Raw genomic sequence first — 20,439 nt, 5'->3', positions numbered from 1 at the left:
AATTATTTCAAAAAAGAAAGTTAACAGAACCACAGTACAGATCCTTAATAAATTGTGCAAATGCATGGCGATTTTTGCTGAAGTTTACGTATTAGATTTTTAAGCGGACAGTAGTGACTGAGTAAATGAACCTTCGAAAAATTGGTATTTCCCTCACTTACAAGTCCTCTACTTTTGCTGTGGAACGTACATTAGTACTTTAACAGCAGCGCAGTACTCATGGGAGAGGTTTCCCCACACAACACTTCTTACACTGAATAGTGACGTTAGAGACCTTCATTTAACTGGAATCCATCTTCGTTATGCGTATTTCCATTTACATAGTGTCTATGAATTACACATACTTCTGACAGCTGTGTTGTCATAGTGGCCATGACGTGCACTTTCAGACAATCCACCATGAAAGGGTACATATGTACCTGTAAAAGATTACCAGGAGAAAAATCAATATGTGCCATCAACTTTCACATTACGTAGGATCTATTAACACAGATACGAAATCGAACGGCCTCTGCATATGTAATGCCACGCCATTTCCCTTTCATCACAATCAATGCAAGACAAAATTATGCAGTCCTTCCTTAACGTCTGCCATAAATTCCATCTGTTTATTATTCTTAACTGAGTTTTAACGCTTCTCATAACGCAGTAAAACTAAGCGGCGCGGCAATAAAATTCATCTTTCTTCTCTTCAACAACCACATGCAGCAATAAATGGCAGACATGTGCCTAACGAACAATTCGTGCCCTTTTCTGCTAGAATGCAATTCTTGTGGTACAGCAATTCGATAAACGATCAGATTTCGCTGAACAACAGAGAAAGAAAGAAGATGCGTGATGATTCCGGGTGAAATATCATCACGGCCCGTCGTGTGGCTGCCATTGTTTGAAGTGCGGTTTTCGGAAAGACATGTCCACTTTCCCACAGCTGTTCCCAACAGGGACGTGGTAATCGAAGCATATGCTGTTTTGACAGCTGAAGCATTATGGGAAGTAAGATGGGTCGGTCACTGACCCTCCTTGAATAAGACTATGTCCACGAATTGCGTCTCGAATAATCCGAATATATTACGAGAATTGCATAAAATGAACATAACTTGTGTGCCTGCAACTTGCAATCCTTGTTCTCTACACAAAAAGTTAAACCTTAATCTTAAAGTGCCTAAAGAAAAAACCGACAGCAAGGTAAGACGACACTAGACCCAAGAAAGGGATTGTTAGAGCTACACTGCTGTAGTGCTTCGCTTGCCAACCCTTTACAAGTTTTAATACTTGTAAAGGCTTGTAATGATAAAAGTAAATGCTTTAATGAAGCATTTACAAGTGTTTTGAGAGGACGGACTCTGTTTTGGTCCGTGACAGTTTTGGACGAGGCAAACACCATTAGCATCAGGTCAAGCTAATAGAGAGAATTCGCAAAGAATTCGCGTCAAAACTTAAGTGCGGGAGAGTGAGAGGCTTACAAGGGAAGGACTTGAAGCTGGGCCCAAGATGGTCATCTGTCACACCTGGCCACCAGCGCTACGAGGAGTACGCAAAGGAGCTGTGGCACAGGGCAGGGCAAGGCACCACCCGAAGGGACCGCTAGACCGGCATCGTTCTGAACGGCTGCCAGCCGACGATGGCCTGGAGAAAGAAACACGGAGTTCTTAGCTGGGAGGGTACTCAGAATGAGGGCGCTGTCGAATATCGCACACAAATGTGAACAGAACGCAAAACAGAAATGCTACAAACTGTAAAGGGTGCTTTACCACATCAACAGCGTTTATGTGGCGAAGCAACCTTTACTAAACAAAACGAATACTGAAGTTTTTCTATGTTTATTCTGTACAAATTTTCATGTAGCAGTCTACATTTCTTCGGAACAAACATAGAAAGCTTCATTGTTTTATATCCGTTATGCCTGTATCATTGAAGACGTTGACTTCACTTTTGGCATGTCCCTGCTAAAACAGAGATCCAGGACCGCGCTGATTCACGATGATACAAACTGTAAAGGGTGCTTTACCACATCAGACGTGCTTATGCGACAAAGCAACCTTTACAAGAAAGAAAATAAAGAGGTACTTGCAATTAGCGTGAATCACTGCTGACAAGATCTCGGATTATACGATTCCGTTTTAACTCTTTAACGAGTCGTATCAGGATCAGTTTTTTGAACTGAAAGCGGGTACTTACTCTCCAGGACGTGCACAAGGATGGAAGTGGCATTGGCGTTGGAAGGTTTGCAGGTGTAGTTTCCGGAATCGTGGATCCCCACGGAAGGGATCAAGAACCGGGAGACGGCTGAATCGTTGCCGGCCTTCGCTACCGTGATCCGGTTCTGGTTGAAGTTCACCATCCGATCCTCGTGGTACCAGAAAACGAAAGAAGGAGGTTCGGGACTTTCACTGATGGTGCACGTCAGGTTGAGCGCCGACCCGGCTTCTACGTGCAGATCTGGGGCACCAACTATCCTCGCTTTGGGAACTGCGGAAAGGAGAGAAGAAAAGACGGGTTGAACGTGCTTCAGGTATAGAAACCTCAAGGGCCTCAGTCAGTCAGTCAGCCACGGGACGTGGAAGAGAGTCAAGAAGAAACAATGGGGGGGGGGGGGGGGGGGGGAGAGAGAAAAATGGGGGAAAGCAGAGGAGGCTGTAAGAAAACGGCGCTCTCGCCCATTCTCCAAGTTCGTAAACCGCCTCGATATGTACGACCAGCACTCTCACTACCACAGGGATGCCACGCACTTTCCATTTTTGAAACCACCCTCAAGCGGTCACTTGTGGCGAAATCATCATTGTGTCCTCGTCACACGTCATGCGTAACATCATTCTGAGGTCGCGTAACTTTATTTATATCCTGTTTTGGCGGCTTCCGACATTTTCCTGCCAGCAGAAAACGATCACATCGGCGTATTTTGCTGATGTGAATTATACGGTGCCCTTTGTGAACCATTTCTTCCGAAGGACGTACCTATACCTAGAGGTCGACATCTCCGGTGTACGTATAATTTTCCCAATTATTAAACAGTTAAGTTGGCCACTTTCCAATTTTTGGGGCCCGAAGTTAATTCATTTATTTTTAATCACACGCAAATAAACGTACACAGAACAAGAGGTGTTGGTGGTGGTGGTACTAGAGCTCACCGTTGTCGGCCTCACAGAGGTGGGCAACGTCACGACTAACGCCCTGGGGGAATGTGCGGTCCTGGGCCGACTTCTAAGCAAACCGTGCCGACATACGTCTGACAGCGTCTGAGGAAAACCGAGGAAGAACCCCAGACAGCACAGCCGGCACCGGGATTCGAACCCGGGTACCTCCCAGTCTCGACGTGACATGGCCAGCACGCTAACGCCGCGGCGACGAATTATAACTTCCTGCGTAAAACTATATACACATTATCCACGAAAATACGGCGCGCAGATATGGATATTTGTCGTAGCGTAGTGTATCCTGAATGGCTTACATTACGTTTTATAGCTCTACGGTCTCACGTCTGCTCTGACGTGTCCAACGAACGCAATCTAACCGCATACACAAAGATTGAAATACAAAGTCGACATCGCCAACTAAAGCCATTTCGCTTTTAAAGTGCTTCACTTGACGTCCTTTTGAATCGTCAAAAGGGGGCGCTCGAATATGCTGCGACCATCGTACACGGTACGAATCACTCTCCCGCTAACATATGCAGAACAGAGGACGACGCCGGCCGAGGTTTTCGCCAGTTTGCTTCGTCTAAGGACACGATTGAGAGTCGTGACGACGCATCGTAATGTGAACGCGAGAATATGTCCTTGTCGGCGGACATCCAACAAGGAGGCTTCTTTTCAGGAACGAGAAAAATGCCTTCGTCCCCCCCCCCCCCCCACCCTCTTTCTCTCTTACTATGCGTGGCGCGGTGTCAGGTCGACGTCTTTCGTCCTGCCTGATTTTCGTTCTCTATCAGCAATGGCGCAATAGGCGGAAGGAGAAAATGAAGTAGAGGAGAGAAGCGGAAAGAAGAAGACGACTCGGAAATAGAACGGAGGAAAAAAGAGAAGAAAGCAGAGATAGAAAGACAGCGTGTTACTCTGTTTGAATAAAAAGATGGCCGGCGTGTTTGATAAAACTGGGCTCTGGCGGAAATGAATCATAACGTTTCGTGTGAATGCGTTCCTGCGATGCAATCAGTCCTATCTACTATGCTGCCTTCCGTTCTGCTTAACACAAGAGAGAGAGAGAGAGAGCGAGAGAGAGAGAGAGAGAGGCAAGAAATAAAACACGGTGATACCTGGGGGTGATCAACGAGAACTTTTCTAAACCTGACACATATTAGAAATGGCTGGTCATTGTTTACACAATAATATCGAGCTTCGAGCTTATTTATTAATGACGAAAAATATAAGCGAACAATCGGTTTGCTTGCATTACTACAGTCTAGAGGTTTGAGTTACATTACCCAGCATCGCGAACAAACAGTTATCGCTTTTAATCAGCACTCAAATTTCTGCTGTAACGGTACTATTAGTGTATTTTTTTTAAAACTCAAATGTTATCTAGACTTACGTTACTACGGTGTAACCAATGACCATCGGCTTAGATGTTCTCAGGTATTATTTTCGCGTGTCAGTTGTGCCTCAGTGCACCAACCGCATGGCCGGGTGGGTTAAGATGTCAGCTCGTTGGCGGCAGCCAAGGTCGTGGTGGGAGAATGTGAGGTGGTGGGCTCGAATCCTACCACAGGCTGTACTGTCTGAGGTTTTCCCAGGGTTTTCCCAAGACTTTCCCGACGGATGTCGGCACAGTTCCTCCTGAAGTCGGCCCAGGACGCATACTAATCCCCGTGTTCCTCACTCCTTCCTGCCTTACTCTCTCCATCTGTACACGTCTGTACGCCACTCATAGCCACAGTTGCTTCGCGGCAAACCTAACCTAACCTAATCTAAGCTAACCTAACCTAAGCTAACTTAACCTAACCTAAGCTAACCTAACATAGAACTTTAAAAAAAAAACTACTAATGAGAGAACGTATATCCACCCGGCCATGCCGCTGGATAACGGAAACCAAAGAGAGAGAGAGAGAGAAAAAAAAAGTGTGGAATACTGAAACAATGTTCGGGAAACATCGAATGTCTTCATCCGTACCGAATTAGAATGCCATATTTGAAAGCCGCTGACGAAGGTACCTTCTGAACATCCCAAAAAGGGTCGCGCCGCTCTCTAGCATTACTTAAGCCTTTCCTTAGGTATCACGAAATAATAGGCGTCCGCTGAGAAGGACCCTCGACCAGGTTTGGAGCTCTCAGGTAACGGAACGATCTAGTCCGACTGCAGCGCGTGTCCCCGAATTATCCAAATGCGAACAAACGCGTCGCACTTTGCACGGACACCGTCACCAGGGAAGACAGTCGTTAAGCCCGGCTTAGTAAGTGAGCCGAAGAGGCGATCAGTGCCGAGAGGATCCGCGTTGCTTGGACGCGTTCCGCCGGGCGAGTATCATCCTCAGATAATGATAGCGGAAGGCGAAGTTGAATAACAGCTAAGCACTATTGTGTCTCAGGTGTCTATATCCGGGAAAGGACGTTTGGAACATACACGAATCCCTCACGCGCTTAGGAAGAATGCATACTAATTTGTTATATGACACAGGAATGCGCCGTCGAAGATTAATCTAATCTGGATTGCGTGCGAAGAGCACCTTAACAAGGACACCTACGAACAAACGGGCTAACATCGGACAGGCTCACGTAGTGAGCTGAGAAGAAAGCAATGGCTAAGAATAAAGGGAGCTCCAGTACTGCCTCAATGATTTCCTATTTGAACTATCGGTGCTCCGTTCGGGATGCGACTGGGTGGTGTCAGGCCAGGGTGACACCATTTCGATAGATGGCAAATCTGCTTGTGATGGAGCACAGTACACTGCAGCTGTGGAACGTCACTATTATGACAATACAGTTTTTGATAGGAACCGCTGCAAACATAAGCACCGCAGAACATGATGGGAATTTATGTTCTGAGGCTGGCACACATAGAAAGAACAAATACAGTCGACCCGCGTTTATCCGGACGGCTTCGTTTCCTGTGAAAATGTCCGGATAGCGGGGGAACCGGATAAGTGAAACACGAAAATCCAGAGTGATCCTAAAAGGACATCTTTATTGACCATTACGCAGAAAGCTATCCATTATCATCTGTTTCATTCTAATATACGCATCCAGTTCTTGCAAACCTTTGCGAATTGCATTGACTCGCGAAATATTGTTCTCTTGCTCGAAAAATAATAGCGCTGTTCTCAGTGCCGCCCGCGCATTTTCTGCCGTCACAGCTGGTGCATCCACGCTTCCATCATCAGATTCTTCTTGAACACTATCAGAAGCGACGACACTGACGATGTCGTCATCTATGATTGCAGCGCAGGGGTCCTCGTTGCGGACCTTCTCAGTCTGAAATGACCAGACTGCTCAGTGAATTACTTTTGTGTAACGTGCAAAGTCGGAAAGGGAGGAAATTCTTCCGAGCAACACCTTCTTTGTGTCAGTAAAAAGAAGGCCACGATCAGGGTTCTCGACCTCGCTTAAGTAGGTGTGGGCCAATTGTCATTCCTGGACAATGACCGGATAACTGAACCCGATTGTTGGGTATTAGTCACTTCTGTTCCCTGGAATTCTCGTCCGAGTCCGGAAGCTGAAGTCCGGATAAACGAGGGCGAAATACATGGGGAGAAATCCGTCCCCATGCTTTTTTGTCCGGATAGCGCAGGATCCGGATAAATGAAGTCCGGATAACCGCGGGTCGACTGTACATACAAAGCATAGTGTTTCATCATAAGTACCGCATTGGGTTGCACTTCTAGAGACACTGCATACCGTCCACATAGTAATAAGACGAGCGCTTACCGACCACTTTGAGAGCCACAATTTGTCGCACAGGCGGATCGGTGTTGAGGACGCACTCGTAGAGTCCCTCGTCCTTGAGTTGGGAGTCTTGTATCTGCAGCGCCCAGTTGTTGGTGTACTGCATGTGCACCGTTTGGAACCTGTCGTCCGATGTGTATGTTGCCAGACCAACAGTGAGGATATGAAAATCCCGCAGACGAATCCACGTCACCTGTTGATTTCGGAAAAGGAGGCAGAAGGAAAGGTAAAGCATAAGATGGCAAGCGTGCTTCTGTGTTAGGCTTGCGCGGAAAACGTTACACTCAGTGGCCACTCCATGTAAAGTACATCCTTGTCTGCGAATGAAGCGGGAATCTCGGACGATTATTGAAGTGAACAACCGAAGAGTGCGTACGTGAGACGGGCGAGGTAGCACTTTTACTATAACTGATGATATTATAGATACGTCAGGGGGAGGGATCATATCGGGTATCATGCTTTGTCTAGAAGGAGAGCATGATACCTTGATAGTGACCTTCAAGTCTTCCTCTTTCGTTCGGCCCCTTCTCACGTATGTACAATATGATCAGTTGTAGTAAAAGTGCTGTCTCGTCCGCACGATAGAAATCTTACGGAGAGAGGCTAGAAGGAAAGGCGGGGAGGAGGATCGGAGGAGAGCAAAGAACTTGAACGGGGCTCTTCCCTCTCTCAATGCATGCGCTCGGAGGCAGCCATATTGAATCAGCCGAGGGAACGTCGCGTATTTCTAGCCCGTGAATACGGGCGCAATTCCGAAAACGGTTGGCAACGCTTGCTCCACTGCTTCTGTTGGCTACGGATTTTGTCACTATCCGCCCCTATCCAGGCTTGTAGTCATTGCTGGTCGAGGAAGCGGCGGTGGTGCGCGGTGATCGCGTCCCCACGTGGCCGTCGTTCGTCTGTTCGTTTCAAATCTTAGGGTTTCATAGATTAGCGCTGGGTGCTACTGCTGTAGAAAACTCTTTTGCGTTACGCTTGGAACGTGCTTACCGGATTATTTATTTTGCACGCGCCGCGGCAACGCAGGCTGATTCAATAGGGCGCTCTCCTCGTCCGCACGTCTCAGTTTCGGCGGTTTCCTTCTAGCATACTCCTTAAGATGTCTATGGTATGCACTCTTCGTTTGTTCAATTATCTGTCACCAACTCGTCCAAATTTCCATTGTTACGCCGACGGATAACAGTTGAAACACCAGGAGTGCGATATAACGGCGTTTCTTTTCGGCTGCAGCAAATTTTCATAAAAAGGGGAGTTGTCTGAGGACGCTTTCAGTTTTGCCATTGGATTACTCAACGGGGCTGCTACTAGGAAGCAGCATTTTTTTCTCAATTAGGGGACTAAGTAACAGAGGTAATTTCATCAACTTTTTAATTATTGACTTTAGGGAGCGCATTGCACCTGCGATATTAAATCCTGATGTCCACCTGATCAGCTCAAACCACTGATGAAGCACAAACGTAATCGCAGCGCGCCCCGCGGACCTAACTATTTCACCGCCGCCGTCTGCTGCAAACCGCAAGTGATCGGCAAAAGAGCGACAGTGACGTCGATATCCCCGCCCTGACTTAACGTCACAGAAAAACGTCATACGCGATGTAGGCAAACCCTTATCGCGGTACGCTTCACGATCTTTGTCTTGTTTTTCTTTTTCCGTGACGTAGGTGGCCTATTGGTAACTTTATACGATAAAGTTACCAAAATACAGCCAGCATAAAAGACAGCAGGGTGGACGAGGCAGGGCGAGAGATATATAACTGCCTATCGTTGTCGCTGCTATCTCTAAAACCGCTAGAGTTCCGGACTTCGGCCTCGCCACAATGTCAGGAAAGTACAGAGGAAACTCCACAACTGGCGAAACCACAGCTCAGCGATGAGTTCGCTGCGAGCAGTTTGCCGTTAGCAGCAACACAAAGTCAGCATGGTACGCCCTGTATAGGTCAGACAACTGGTTGAGCTTCGACGTCTCCACTTAAAGTGGCCACTGAGTGATAGAAAGGACAGTTTGAAAGATAGGCGAGATACAGAAACAGATTCATGCAGAGAAACACCAACACCGACAAGAAGCCGCAGGACAAAACTCAAGCTGCTGTTTGTAGCATAACTGTTCTCTGCTACACCAATGCTGAAATATGACCATGCTAGTACCGAGCCCTTCCATCATTCGATTCAGTTCAATTCGGATGAGATGACGTGATTACGATATGAATGAGACGGGTATTAGTTGTGTACGGGTTATTTTACTACTGCTCATGTAGATTACCATCCTTGCATTTCAATGACGTTTTAAGTGACATTGTATTGTTTTCTGGAGTTCGCACAGGGAAAACAAGCAAAAATTATTGACGAGAGAGGCAGCGCAGTGAGAAATCTATACGGTCATTGTCTTGCAGAACGCAGATTTGTTATCCACCGAGGAGACCCAGAATCAACGTTCCACACACGTCCTGAATATTATGGAATCACAGCTCTCCTTCTTATGTCATTTTCTTCCTCTTTTCAATCGTCTTAATCCTAACCAAAATTTCCTCAAAACCATTTTTTGTTTCTTCCGAAGGAACGACCTCCTCTACCTTTTCTGACACTCAAAGCCATCCTACGGAGTATCTCTTCAAAATTCGCTTCAATTAATAATTTTATCCCTTTGCTCCAGTCACATGCACCGCCCGTGACACCTGGTAGACAATATACTTCTTATACATCGCTTTATAAAGCTTCCAAAGAATACTGGTTAGCGCATCCCTGACTGTGCCTTAAGGGCGACTCCGAAGTCCTAACGCTTTCGACACTTGAAGACGAGGCCACCAGTTCGTTCTTACTGTTTACTAAAAACATAGTTTACGACATAACAATTGACTGCGCGCTTTCTTCTGCTTGACCTGTTTCTTTTTTGTTGTTTTCTTCTGTCTCTTTTTTCTGGCTCTAGTGTTCCAACCACAAACGCATTTTTGAGTAGTCAGTCCTGACTGGGTCGGGACTAACCTCTCCATATTTCTCTTTCATATCCAACCAATTCAATCAAAATTTTGCAGACTGCATTTACTGATCAGCAACAGGCTTTCACGCTTGACATCGTAATCAATCCAACCAGCAGCCTAGGGGTACTTGCAGAAGGCGTAGTACTTAAGAGAAAGACAGAAAGTGCTCGACGGTACAGATCTAAACACAGAGGAGTTTCTGCTGAAATATACGTCGTATCGATATGTCCAAAGCCTGCTGGGAGACTACACTGTGTCCAGCATGTCACGAAAGTTGTTCTCGGCGCATTATGTACGGCCTGCCACGACGTTCTTCCCAGTCGAGCTCAGGATGTCCCATAAGGCTTATCCTTGTCGGGAACGTCATGCTTTTCGTGACACCATCGCATCAAGTTCGGATTACCTTGTCTCGTTACGCTACATGGAGTCATGGGATGAGCCAGTCGCACCAGCGCTGATAGTTTTCGGTGCACATTTTTGTTATTACGCAACCTCACTGAATTCACGCGCCCTAACATCCACATGTGTTCGAGACTTGTCGAATGGGCACTTGCAGGTATCATTAAGGTATCATTAAGGTATCAGGATCATTAAGTTCTAGTAGTCCTGTATAAAAGCGATAAGAATACAGAAGTACTGTACGCAACCTAACGCGCTGTATCAGTAGCAACCGCATACCTCTTCCGGCCGAACTAATGCGCGCGCCTATGCTACGGATACGTAATAAGTGAATTAACAAGCAATACATCTAACTGTTTTTAGAACCACTGCGTAACACGCTTATTGTAATGTAAGCGTCTTTTCCTACGCAAATTACACCTGGACACCTACGAATGGACACTCTTCAAGTCTAGTGCTAAACCTTTCGAGGAAAGAAAAGAAAAGACGTACCACTACGAGGAAGTAGCTTCTGAAAGTAATCACAAGATATAAAATTATTTTACGATGAATTAAAATAACAGTGACCGTTCCGTGACACGTTTTGGAAGTGCCTCCCACAAAACAGTCGAAACAACTTTTTCTTTTTTTTTTCATTTACATAGATGTATTTTTTATCACTTTTTTTATCGCTGTATAACGTTGACGTACTCAATCATCTTTCAAAATGACCGATCTGCGTTTGTCCGGAGTTGCACCCACTTAATAAACCGGATACGCTTTTCTTCATTCTTTTTTTGAGTGTACAGTTACTGTGTGAAAGAACACGAAAGACATTACACGACCAAAATCGTTATCTAAGTAGCTATCAATCTCCCTGTGTCTTCTTCTTCTTCTTCTTTTTATCCGAAACGTATGACACCACAGATAATTGAGTTAGTAGACGCTCATTCCAGTAGCGCCGACTGGTGGCGGATGATGAACGTTGCAAGCTGCAAACGTTACGCGAACAGGTTTAAAAATTGCCAAGCGGTGCGTTTAATGACGAACAGCTCGAGGGGGGCGTCAAACTTGCGTATCAAAGCAGAGAGAGTTCATTAGACGAACGACATTTCATGCCACTCTCGGAAACTCCTTCCAAAGAAGCATCATTAATGACAACGGCAAACAGAGCGAGATAGAGAGAGAGAGAAACAGAGAGATAGAGAAGGAGTGATCACAGCCTAAAAAGTGCACCAGTTAAAAGAAGCTCGCTTCGAAGAAATTATCCAGTAAAAGCAGACACACAAGGAACGCAACTTACGATGCATTTTCTTGGATCCTGTAAAATGAAAACAGAGAAACAGCAAGTATGAAACAGGAGCGTCACCGCTGTTTACGGGATGCTGAAACATGAAGACGCCTATACCGCATATAGGTGAGACGGAGTAAGGCATGTTTTGGGATAAGTTAGCTACGTGCGTCGTATGAAATTCCCGTAAGTGGTGAACAAAAACATGCATCGTTATAAGATGGTGTTGAACACATTTTGCCGCATTGGGAAAATGAATTCTATGTTTCGGCGGCTCAAAAATAAATAAATAAGTAAAATAAAATAAAATTCAGGGACGCCGTAGTCTCGAAATATGGAAATGCATCGCCCGAGGAAAGACACAAAATACTAGAATTTTTTTTTATTATTAATTGACTTCTAGTGCCGCTTGATATATTTTTGTTGTACGCATCGATCCTCCTATATGTTTTGCCGTGAAGAAAGACATGGACAGCAAAATCGATTTGATGCACGCGACTCCCTCTCCGCGGTGACGGTATGCTTTGCAGCAACCTATAGATAATGAAATCCTGACGATATATGTGATGACGATGATGGTAGCGGAGAAAAATATGGATCTCGTGATGTCAGCAGCTCTAGAACGACTACATCTTGACGAGTCGGTAATATTTGCTGTCTAAAGTATACACCTATAGTTCAGGATGCAACTGAAATGGCTGGAATGACCTGTGAGGCAATGCGATAAAATCTTACCGTTCTCATTGCTTAAATAGTAATCATGGTACGCTATTGCGTTCGTTGTTAAAAGGGGGTAAGTAAGTTGTTAGATATATGCGCGCGCTGATTTACTTTCGATATTCAACACTACTCCAAGAAGAGCAGAGGTCTGCCATCTCAGCCTATGGCGAGAGGAGATATACTATAGAAGAGGGCAAAGAACACAAACTTACGATATTAAGTCTTGGTTTCTGGAAAGCAAGCAAACAGAACATGTTTCAACAGAATGAAAACCAAAAGAAACTACAAAAGCAACTGCTCTTGCATGAAGTGATGGTCCCTCACGATTTCGCCTCGTTGAAAAAAAAAAAAAAAAAATAGAGCAACATCGTACTTACATCATTTACGAGGACTGATCATTTAATTATTACTGAACTGATCTGTTTACGAGTGGACGAGTAGCCTTTTGTTAGGGTATTCTGAAAATCACCGAACGCTATCCTAATATCCTCCGCGGTCTCTATGACTAGTCAGACGTCGCTCAGCGCGTATGATTTCTGACACACTTGCCACTTCATATGATTCGGCGCCCGCTTTTGAAACGGGAATGCCACTCAAAAGAGAGTTCTCAATAGGCGTAGATAGGACCATCTGAAACTCTAGCACGTTTGAGCGTAAGTTTTCCCGAGATGGAGACAGAAATCTATCTCCACGCAGTCAATTATCTCCTCTTTCGTGAAATCCGAGTCGCAGTGCATAAGTACGTATAATATTTTCTGAGACGCTTCCAGATTGCGAATGCAAGGAGACACGGTCTGTCGATGCTGCACGTGCACTTGTTCGGCACGTGCACGAGGACTTGTATATGTGATTATCCCTTCTATGTTGTTCCAGCCTCAGAACATCAGTTCTCTCACGCACTTGTTCTACCTCGTTGCACTACATCATTCCGTATTGCAGATTAGCGGAAAGAAAAGAAAAAAAAAGGTCACTCCCACAATTAAATGATCAGTCCTTGTACTAAGCGCACCCGCCTGTGTTTCAAATGCACAAGCTAAAATTATAGACTGAAGTTCATTCTCGGTGGCGATTGGAAAACGGGTTAAATATGAGTAGGTAGTGTTCCGCGTTTCCGGCATCTGCCGAAAATTGCCGAAAAACACCCGCCGAACATTTTTGTCTTAAATTCGGCATGTTCCGAAAAACTCTGAATTATACTCCTGCATATGGTGCTACATGCCGAAAATGCACATTTTCGTTTTTCCTTCACCTCGTTTCCAGGTGGAACTCGGAGAACACAGCCCTGCGGAGCTGCTAGCCTCTAGTTCAGGGAAAAACCTTACTCTGTAATACTTTGATCAGTAGGTCAAGAGGGTTCGAGTCGAAGTGGCGAATTACGTAAAGCGTCATGGGTTCAAGCACACGTAGAACCCTGCAACAAAGGAAAGGAAATCCTTCGCGTCCTCAATGTCCTCCTACCAAGCTGCTTTCCCCCTTCGTAGTCCTTGTCCCTAGTGATTATAGCTGCCGATTTTTCGGCACCTATTTTAGACGCAAATGTTCTAAATGCCGAAAATACCGGAATAAAAAAACATATAAATGCCGAAAAACACCCGCCGAATTTCTCCAGGAATAAATGCCGAAAACGCGAAACCCTAAATAGGAGTAAGCGTCAAGTTTAGAGCTAACTATCACTGTTTAGCTTCATGGACGCAACCGTTGAAGTAACGCTGCTCGTTTAAGTTGAAGTAACGCAGTTAGTATGTAACTCGAAAAGGCCAGACAAAATCAATATCAAGCATCAACTTGCCAACGTGTGTGCTATAGTTCGTCATCAAAATAGCAAGTGTCGTCAATACTTAACCAGGTACACTACTCATCAGCTCGTACATATATTAGCGGGCAACTTTGAAGCCCGGAATTTTCCAGCGAGTATTTGTCATAAATATGTAATTAAATTTTTCATTCCCTTTGCTCCTATGTTAGGGGTAGGAAAGCTTATTTGTTTTAACATGAAGAGCCAAAATACGCGAGGCATATGACTTAAATTGATGCCGACTTTCAATAACGCAACCAATGGGGATTTAAGTGACGACAAAGTCAGACTGGCTACCCCAGCCCATTTAGCCGCAGTTAGTTGAAATAAATAACAAAAACGGAGAAAACCCAGATCATAGCTTTTGGTGCAGCCGCATTAGTCAACTTCATAATTAACTTGTTTGTCCTTGGCGATCATGCAGTCTATTTATAAAAATTCAGTATCAAGCTGAGTGACGCCGCTCACCACAATCCAACAACAACAACAACAACAACATAGATGAATGGATGATGATGATGATGATTGAAAAGGCACGAGTTTCCTGGGAGCGTAATTAGTGTGGAAGCCAGCGGAGTGTTTTAAGGTTAGTTTGCGGTTAGTGTATACAGAGCAACAAATATTATTAGTCATAAATATGTTCTCTTTTGCCCACATCATTCAGTGGTAGTTCACCCGTTCATGTAAGCAGTAAATCAACAATTGGAAAATCTCACATGATAAACTGGGAAGCACACCTTGGGATCTTTGTGCAACATCAATAATAGAGAGCTCTACAGTAAACAGCAGATAACAGCGTTGTCAAAGTTTACCGGAACCAATCCTGGCCCTGTGTGATTCGGGGGGGGGGGGGGGATATATTTATTAGACGAAAAGGAAAAAAAAAACGGGGAAAGGACAGCCAAACGGGACGTCGGCTTGCTATTCCAGAAATAAGAAATAATAATAAATAAATAAAAAGAAAAGATAAGAATTAAAGAAAGAAAGAAATAGGAAGGAATAAGAAAGAATTAAAGGAAGAAAATTAAGAAATAAGAAATAAAGAAAAAGAATTTGGAAATAACGAAAAACTAACAGATGATCAAAGAAGGATGAGGTAGATTACTGACAAAGATGACACAAAAAAAAGATGACTAACAAACGGTGAAGGAATGATGAGATGAATCACAGAAGAAGAATGAGATTTCACGACTGAGTTCACAGGCTGTTCATCAGACCTGAATCTCTCAAGAAAGTCAGAACGGCTTTGGTCACAGACCGCTGTGTGTGATCTCGTACTGGGCCGAGCAGAGTGGCCAGAGAAAAGTCCGTGCACCGCAGCCCGTGTGATTCGGAGTATTAGCCTATCCATGAATTAGCCGTGGTAGATAGATTTGAAAAGCCATGGTCGTCGATTTACGATAAACCTCTCCACCATCTCAAAATTTCTGCTTTCACTGAACGCTAATTACCTGCGTCACATTGCCGTTTGCGGTGTCGCAATTTGTCAGCCACACACTGAAGATTTTGGAGTACAGAGCACACAAAGAGTACGGGGTTTAAAACGAAACAAAAATGAGTAGTGAGAGAGAGAGAGATACATGATGACGATGATATGGGGATGACTCCCGCTCATATGAGCAGAAAGCTACCCCATTGCTATCGGGGAAAAATGAGAGGATGGTGATGAGGATGAGTAGAATTTGCTGTTGAGCACTACACTGTACACCGGAAGACATCTAATAACATTACAAATCAATATGAAAGTTGTCATTTGCTCCAGTTCTTTGTTGATTAATCGTCAAAATTAAAATTCATTCCACAAAAACCTGTGCCCTTTAAACATTTCCAATGAGGTACACCGCCTGTTAAGTTCTGTGCGTGTTTGCGTAATTTCGCAGCGGAGAAGCTTTGTTGCGATATTTATTTTGAAAAGGGGAAAAAATAAAACACTGTCAAGGAGCCCGCGAAGAGGGAATCACACACGTAACATGAAAAACGGTTAGGAGCAACTAATATTTATTCGAACAAGAACTTTCGTGCAAGAGTTTGTTTTGCTGAGTTTTTACTTTACTTTACTTTTACTATGCTTTAAAAGGAACCACGTCAGTGCATCAGTCATATGCTATCGGAAGGGAAGACTGCTTTGGTGTTATCTGGTGTGTATGCATATAAGAGTAACTGCGTCAGCTCTATACACTCATATTTCTCGACAATGGATTCCATTGGACGAAATTCCATAGGACTGCAGGCAACATGTTACGTAATTTTACGCTTTGTTATGCAGCTGTTGCGGGACTTCACAAAACATGTTTCAGTCGTCGCAAGGTACAACAGGAACCCGTTACCCATTTTATGTCCACGTTCAAATGGTTCAAGATGAATTGGTTAAAAAAAAAACATTATGTGATGACCTTAACGTAATATACCCTTTGTAACATGTATTGTTCTGTAACGTGCTCTGATTCGCACACGGTGCTTCGTATTTTTTCTTCTTCTTTATAACCCTCTCTTTTTTTTCTTTTTTTTTTTGTATTTCTCTGTCCATTGATGCTTGCATCTATCATTACTGCCTCTCCGCCCTTTAATGTTGTACAGGTTCTGAAGGAATAAATAGATAAATAAATGTGTGTCTATACAGGCTGTTAAGAGCAAACAACTCCTCTGGCCACGAAGTTACACACAAAACATAACAGAATAACTTCCGCCCACACCGAGTTATCGCAAGCTCTTGACAAGCTTCGTCTCGCCTCGGAGATTCTAAGCGATTCCCAAATTGACTCCAAGCCTCCTTCTGCATTCAGTGTCTGAACCGGGTGGGGGAAGAGCAATCTATCTCCTGCCGAATTTAAACTTGTCCCAACTGTGGTATGATATCTTCCCATCCCCTGCAATCCGCATTCGAAGCCACGAATGGCCGTGCCTTTCTATCCGTGTGACAAATGATCCACTTACAAATTCGTAAACTGGGAGTCGCTACACTTTGCGTACGAGCTGGCCCCTTTGGAACTTGAGCGCGCTACGCCGATTACCCAGATATATACATCCCCATCTTCCGTACTTAATAAACTGGAGGGGGGGGGGGGGCATGGTAGTGACCTATTTTCCGTTGCACCCTTCTAGAACCCGTCCTGTCGCTTTCGCGATAAATGTGGAAACAGCGAACTGTGACACGAAGGAGATTTTGTCAACATTATAGTCAAGGTCGCGTAGATGTAGATTGCGGTGTTGCGCGCATGCAGAACTTAGAAGGCAGGACAAGGCTGAGAGACGTCGTTATGTGATGGAGTAGGAAAAACAGTGGCTGCAAAGTCCGGTTATAAAATGTATACTAAACACAGAGACATGTTGATGCGATGATATAAAACTTGTGGGATCAGCAACAGTAATTAAGGGACAGCTAAAGCGAGATTGAAGAAGAGATTAGTCTTGCAACCCTTGCACGTTGCTAAGGATGTTCAGGGATACTATATTCACAACTCGTGTCACGTCATCCTGACGTCAGGGCCTGCTTTTTGGGTGCGTTGTCCTAGTGTCCCTTATAAGCTTTGCATAGAGGAAGATAGTACGACTCAAAACAGCGCGAATAACCAAATCCACCTGAAGTACAACCCAGCTCAGTGCCTAATATATCTCATTGGTTGCGTGGACGTACAGGGTGACGGGGTTGTCCGCTTCAGCCAATAGCCGCATACGTTTTCAAAGGCAGAAATGTTTTTGGCTACAAGTGGCTATCTGTGCGGCCCATGCAGGCTTGTTGCCATGGCTGCGGCCGCTGCGTTGTTATGATTAGAGAGGCTCCAAAGGATTTCGTCGCGTATAAGTAGTGATCAGCCTTTAAGTTGCTTAGATCGTGCTTGCATGACTAGCATAATATGGACGACACTAGCGATATCGTCGAAAGAACCGGTGCAGATTTCGATAGCGCGTGGAGACTATGGAGAAAAATAACAAATCGAAGGATAAATCATGGCATATAGCACGTCTGCCGGGCCCAATATGACTCTCGCATTCGATTGGCGACACAAAGAGTGTTTTGGTAACAGCTGGTACGGAATTGCCTTTAGCCCATTTGCTGTGACAGCGCTACCGCGTGTTTATTCGGCACACTCTCTTCTGCAAAAGCGTCGTCTGCTTCTTCTTTGAAGCAGATGCTTGGGAAAACAGGTAGGCAGAACGCGTGTCTGCATATAAATTGTTGCTCTAGTCCCTGAATGTAGGCGAATACAGAGCGGGTTGTCGCTGTTGTTTCCACGCAAGTTTTGCCGCGTTGTTTGTGGGAACTTCTTTTCGTGTTGACACCTGCAAAGTGTGCCGAGGTTTGGCGCTCCATTTAATAAGGGGAGCTGTTTTCTAGTTAGGCAGATGTTTTAGGTGGACTGCGTGCGCGTGAGTTACGTGTTGAACCGGTGTTTACCATTAAGAAAAAGGTGTCATCAGGTGTTTACGCAAGTTCCCGTTTTTGGAACAAAAATTGGAAGGAACGGTGTTTGTGTGCAGACCTGTAACAATTACTATTCAAAAGTAATTGAATTACGATTACAGCGAGTACACGTTCATAAAAGTAATTAAATTAGTTTCAGCTACAAACTCACAATTGTAACCCAATTACAATACAGTTAACTATAAAAAGTAATCGAGTTACGCTCGATTTACATTCATTTCATTACATACGTTTGCTGTGTAACTTTATTGTACGCTTAATAAACACAAACGACTAGCGGACTAGATGAAAGACAGGAAAAGGTCTGATAAGTAGTAGTCGAGTACAATGCTCAGAATTACAGGGTCTTAGAATTGCTGAGAAAATATGCTTATCGCTTAGCGCAAACATCTGAATACAAGACAATCCCCTTTAGTGACAAGTGAAAATGACCTTTTTAGAGTCATGCCAAACACAAGGAAACTTTATTCTTCATGTAGTAAGGTAACGCTGCTCATGCGTCAGCTTGTAAGGTCCGGTGGCCTTCAGAACCAAGGTATTCTTCGAGTTATTGGTCATTATACTGCCACGAGTTCTGGTCATGAATATACCACCAAGAGAAAACATGCGCCATTGGAGCACTGCTGGTAATCCGACATATACCCCATGAAGGTTTCAAGCGGGTTGACAGGTACCTTTCAAATTATTTATCCCGTGGTGCAGCGCTTTTATTTTTTGCCACACCGAACGTAAAACTTTCAGAAGCCGCCTCGTCAGATGACTTGTTGACTCTCGTTGCACTTTTAAAATCTCTCACTGCAGACTCTCATTGGTCTTGAATCTGGGAAGTGCAACAGAACCTGTGATGAGGTCTCCGTCTAAATTTTTGTTCACTTGGTTGGTATTTATGTTGGCCAACAGCGTTCTAACCACGACAGTCTCGTCTTTCGAATCTTTCGTGAAAGAGTAAAAGTCGCGTATATTGCAAAAGAGAATCAAAATTTGAAATAAGCTTGTATCCCAAATCGCGTACAAAGTAGTTCCAAAGTAATTCCGAGTGCATTACAAATTACTTGCAAGAGTAGTTCAATTACAGCAACAATTACATAATATTGAATGTAATTGCCTGAAGCAATGAAATACGAAGAATGTAATTAAATTCAGTAATTGGATTACTTGTAATAAATTACTTCTCAGGTCTGTTACAAAATAGGTTCCGCCTCCCGTTATCGAAAAATGAGGAGCGAGAACGTTGTCACTGGGGATGGTAGCTGGCTACCAGGCGTGCTATACGTCGCGAAGGTACGGACCTATCAGATTCACCCATACAAGAGGTGTCACAGCCAACACGTCAAAATCGCCACCTGGAGCCGACATAGTCGGCGGGCTAGCTTGGTAGAATTCATAGCCCATTTAAGAATATTTATTTATTTTATAAATATACTTATATTACCTTTATAAATTACTTTTATAAATATAAGTTTTATAAATTATTTTGTGATGGGAGATTTTTAGAGATTTCACCGAGTGATGAAAAATGCGCACTTCACGTTACACGGCAGGGCTCTAGCGATAATAGCTAGCTTAGTGAATCGTTTACAGTAAAACGGTTCGCGAACGGTTCCACGGAGGGCCAATGAGAAGAGGGACTGCCAAAGAATGAAATCTTCTCATTGGACAGGGGCAAAAACCCTCCGCGAACCGTCTTAGTGAAAACGATTCACTAAAACTCCACAATACAAAACGTCCGACTTCGATACTGTTCGCTGTGATATCTTCTAGCACATGGTATGTTCTAAGAGATGGTCGAAAGATATGCACAACCATTAAACAACGATTTCACCAGACCGTGCTGGATACTGGAAACAGTGCAGATAACATTCGACAAGGCATTGCAATAGGACGATTCATCAATTCCAAGGCCGATTAGCCTGTTTAACAACAATACCGTCATGAAGGTTGAGCTAACATCATAGGGCGCCACTGTCACAATGATTCATTAA

General features: G+C 44.2%; 1 protein-coding gene across 7 annotated transcripts in view; it reads right to left on the bottom strand.

Moving 5' to 3' along the window:
• LOC135389010 (cell adhesion molecule 4-like) overlaps positions 1 to 20,439 on the bottom strand; it is a 596,648-nt gene that overhangs the window by 9,246 nt on the left and 566,963 nt on the right. For 5 of the 7 annotated variants that reach the window (XM_064618918.1, XM_064618920.1, XM_064618919.1 and 2 more), the window contains 6 exons: positions 12,452 to 12,469; positions 11,532 to 11,549; positions 6,858 to 7,068; positions 2,179 to 2,469; positions 1,464 to 1,626; positions 345 to 419 (listed from right to left, as the gene is read on the bottom strand). In XM_064618918.1, the coding sequence (XP_064474988.1) occupies positions 1,496 to 1,626; positions 2,179 to 2,469; positions 6,858 to 7,068; positions 11,532 to 11,549; positions 12,452 to 12,469 (669 nt within the window). In that variant the 3' untranslated portion in view covers positions 345 to 419; positions 1,464 to 1,495. The remainder of the gene's footprint in view (positions 1 to 344; positions 420 to 1,463; positions 1,627 to 2,178; positions 2,470 to 6,857; positions 7,069 to 11,531; positions 11,550 to 12,451; positions 12,470 to 20,439) is intronic. The other 2 variants (XM_064618916.1, XM_064618917.1) reach the window with 2 other exon arrangements.

Source organism: Ornithodoros turicata, chromosome 3, assembly GCF_037126465.1.
Source record: "Ornithodoros turicata isolate Travis chromosome 3, ASM3712646v1, whole genome shotgun sequence".
Classification (NCBI taxonomy): Eukaryota; Metazoa; Arthropoda; class Arachnida; order Ixodida; family Argasidae; genus Ornithodoros; species Ornithodoros turicata.
This window is presented reverse-complemented; position numbering and strand designations above follow the sequence as displayed.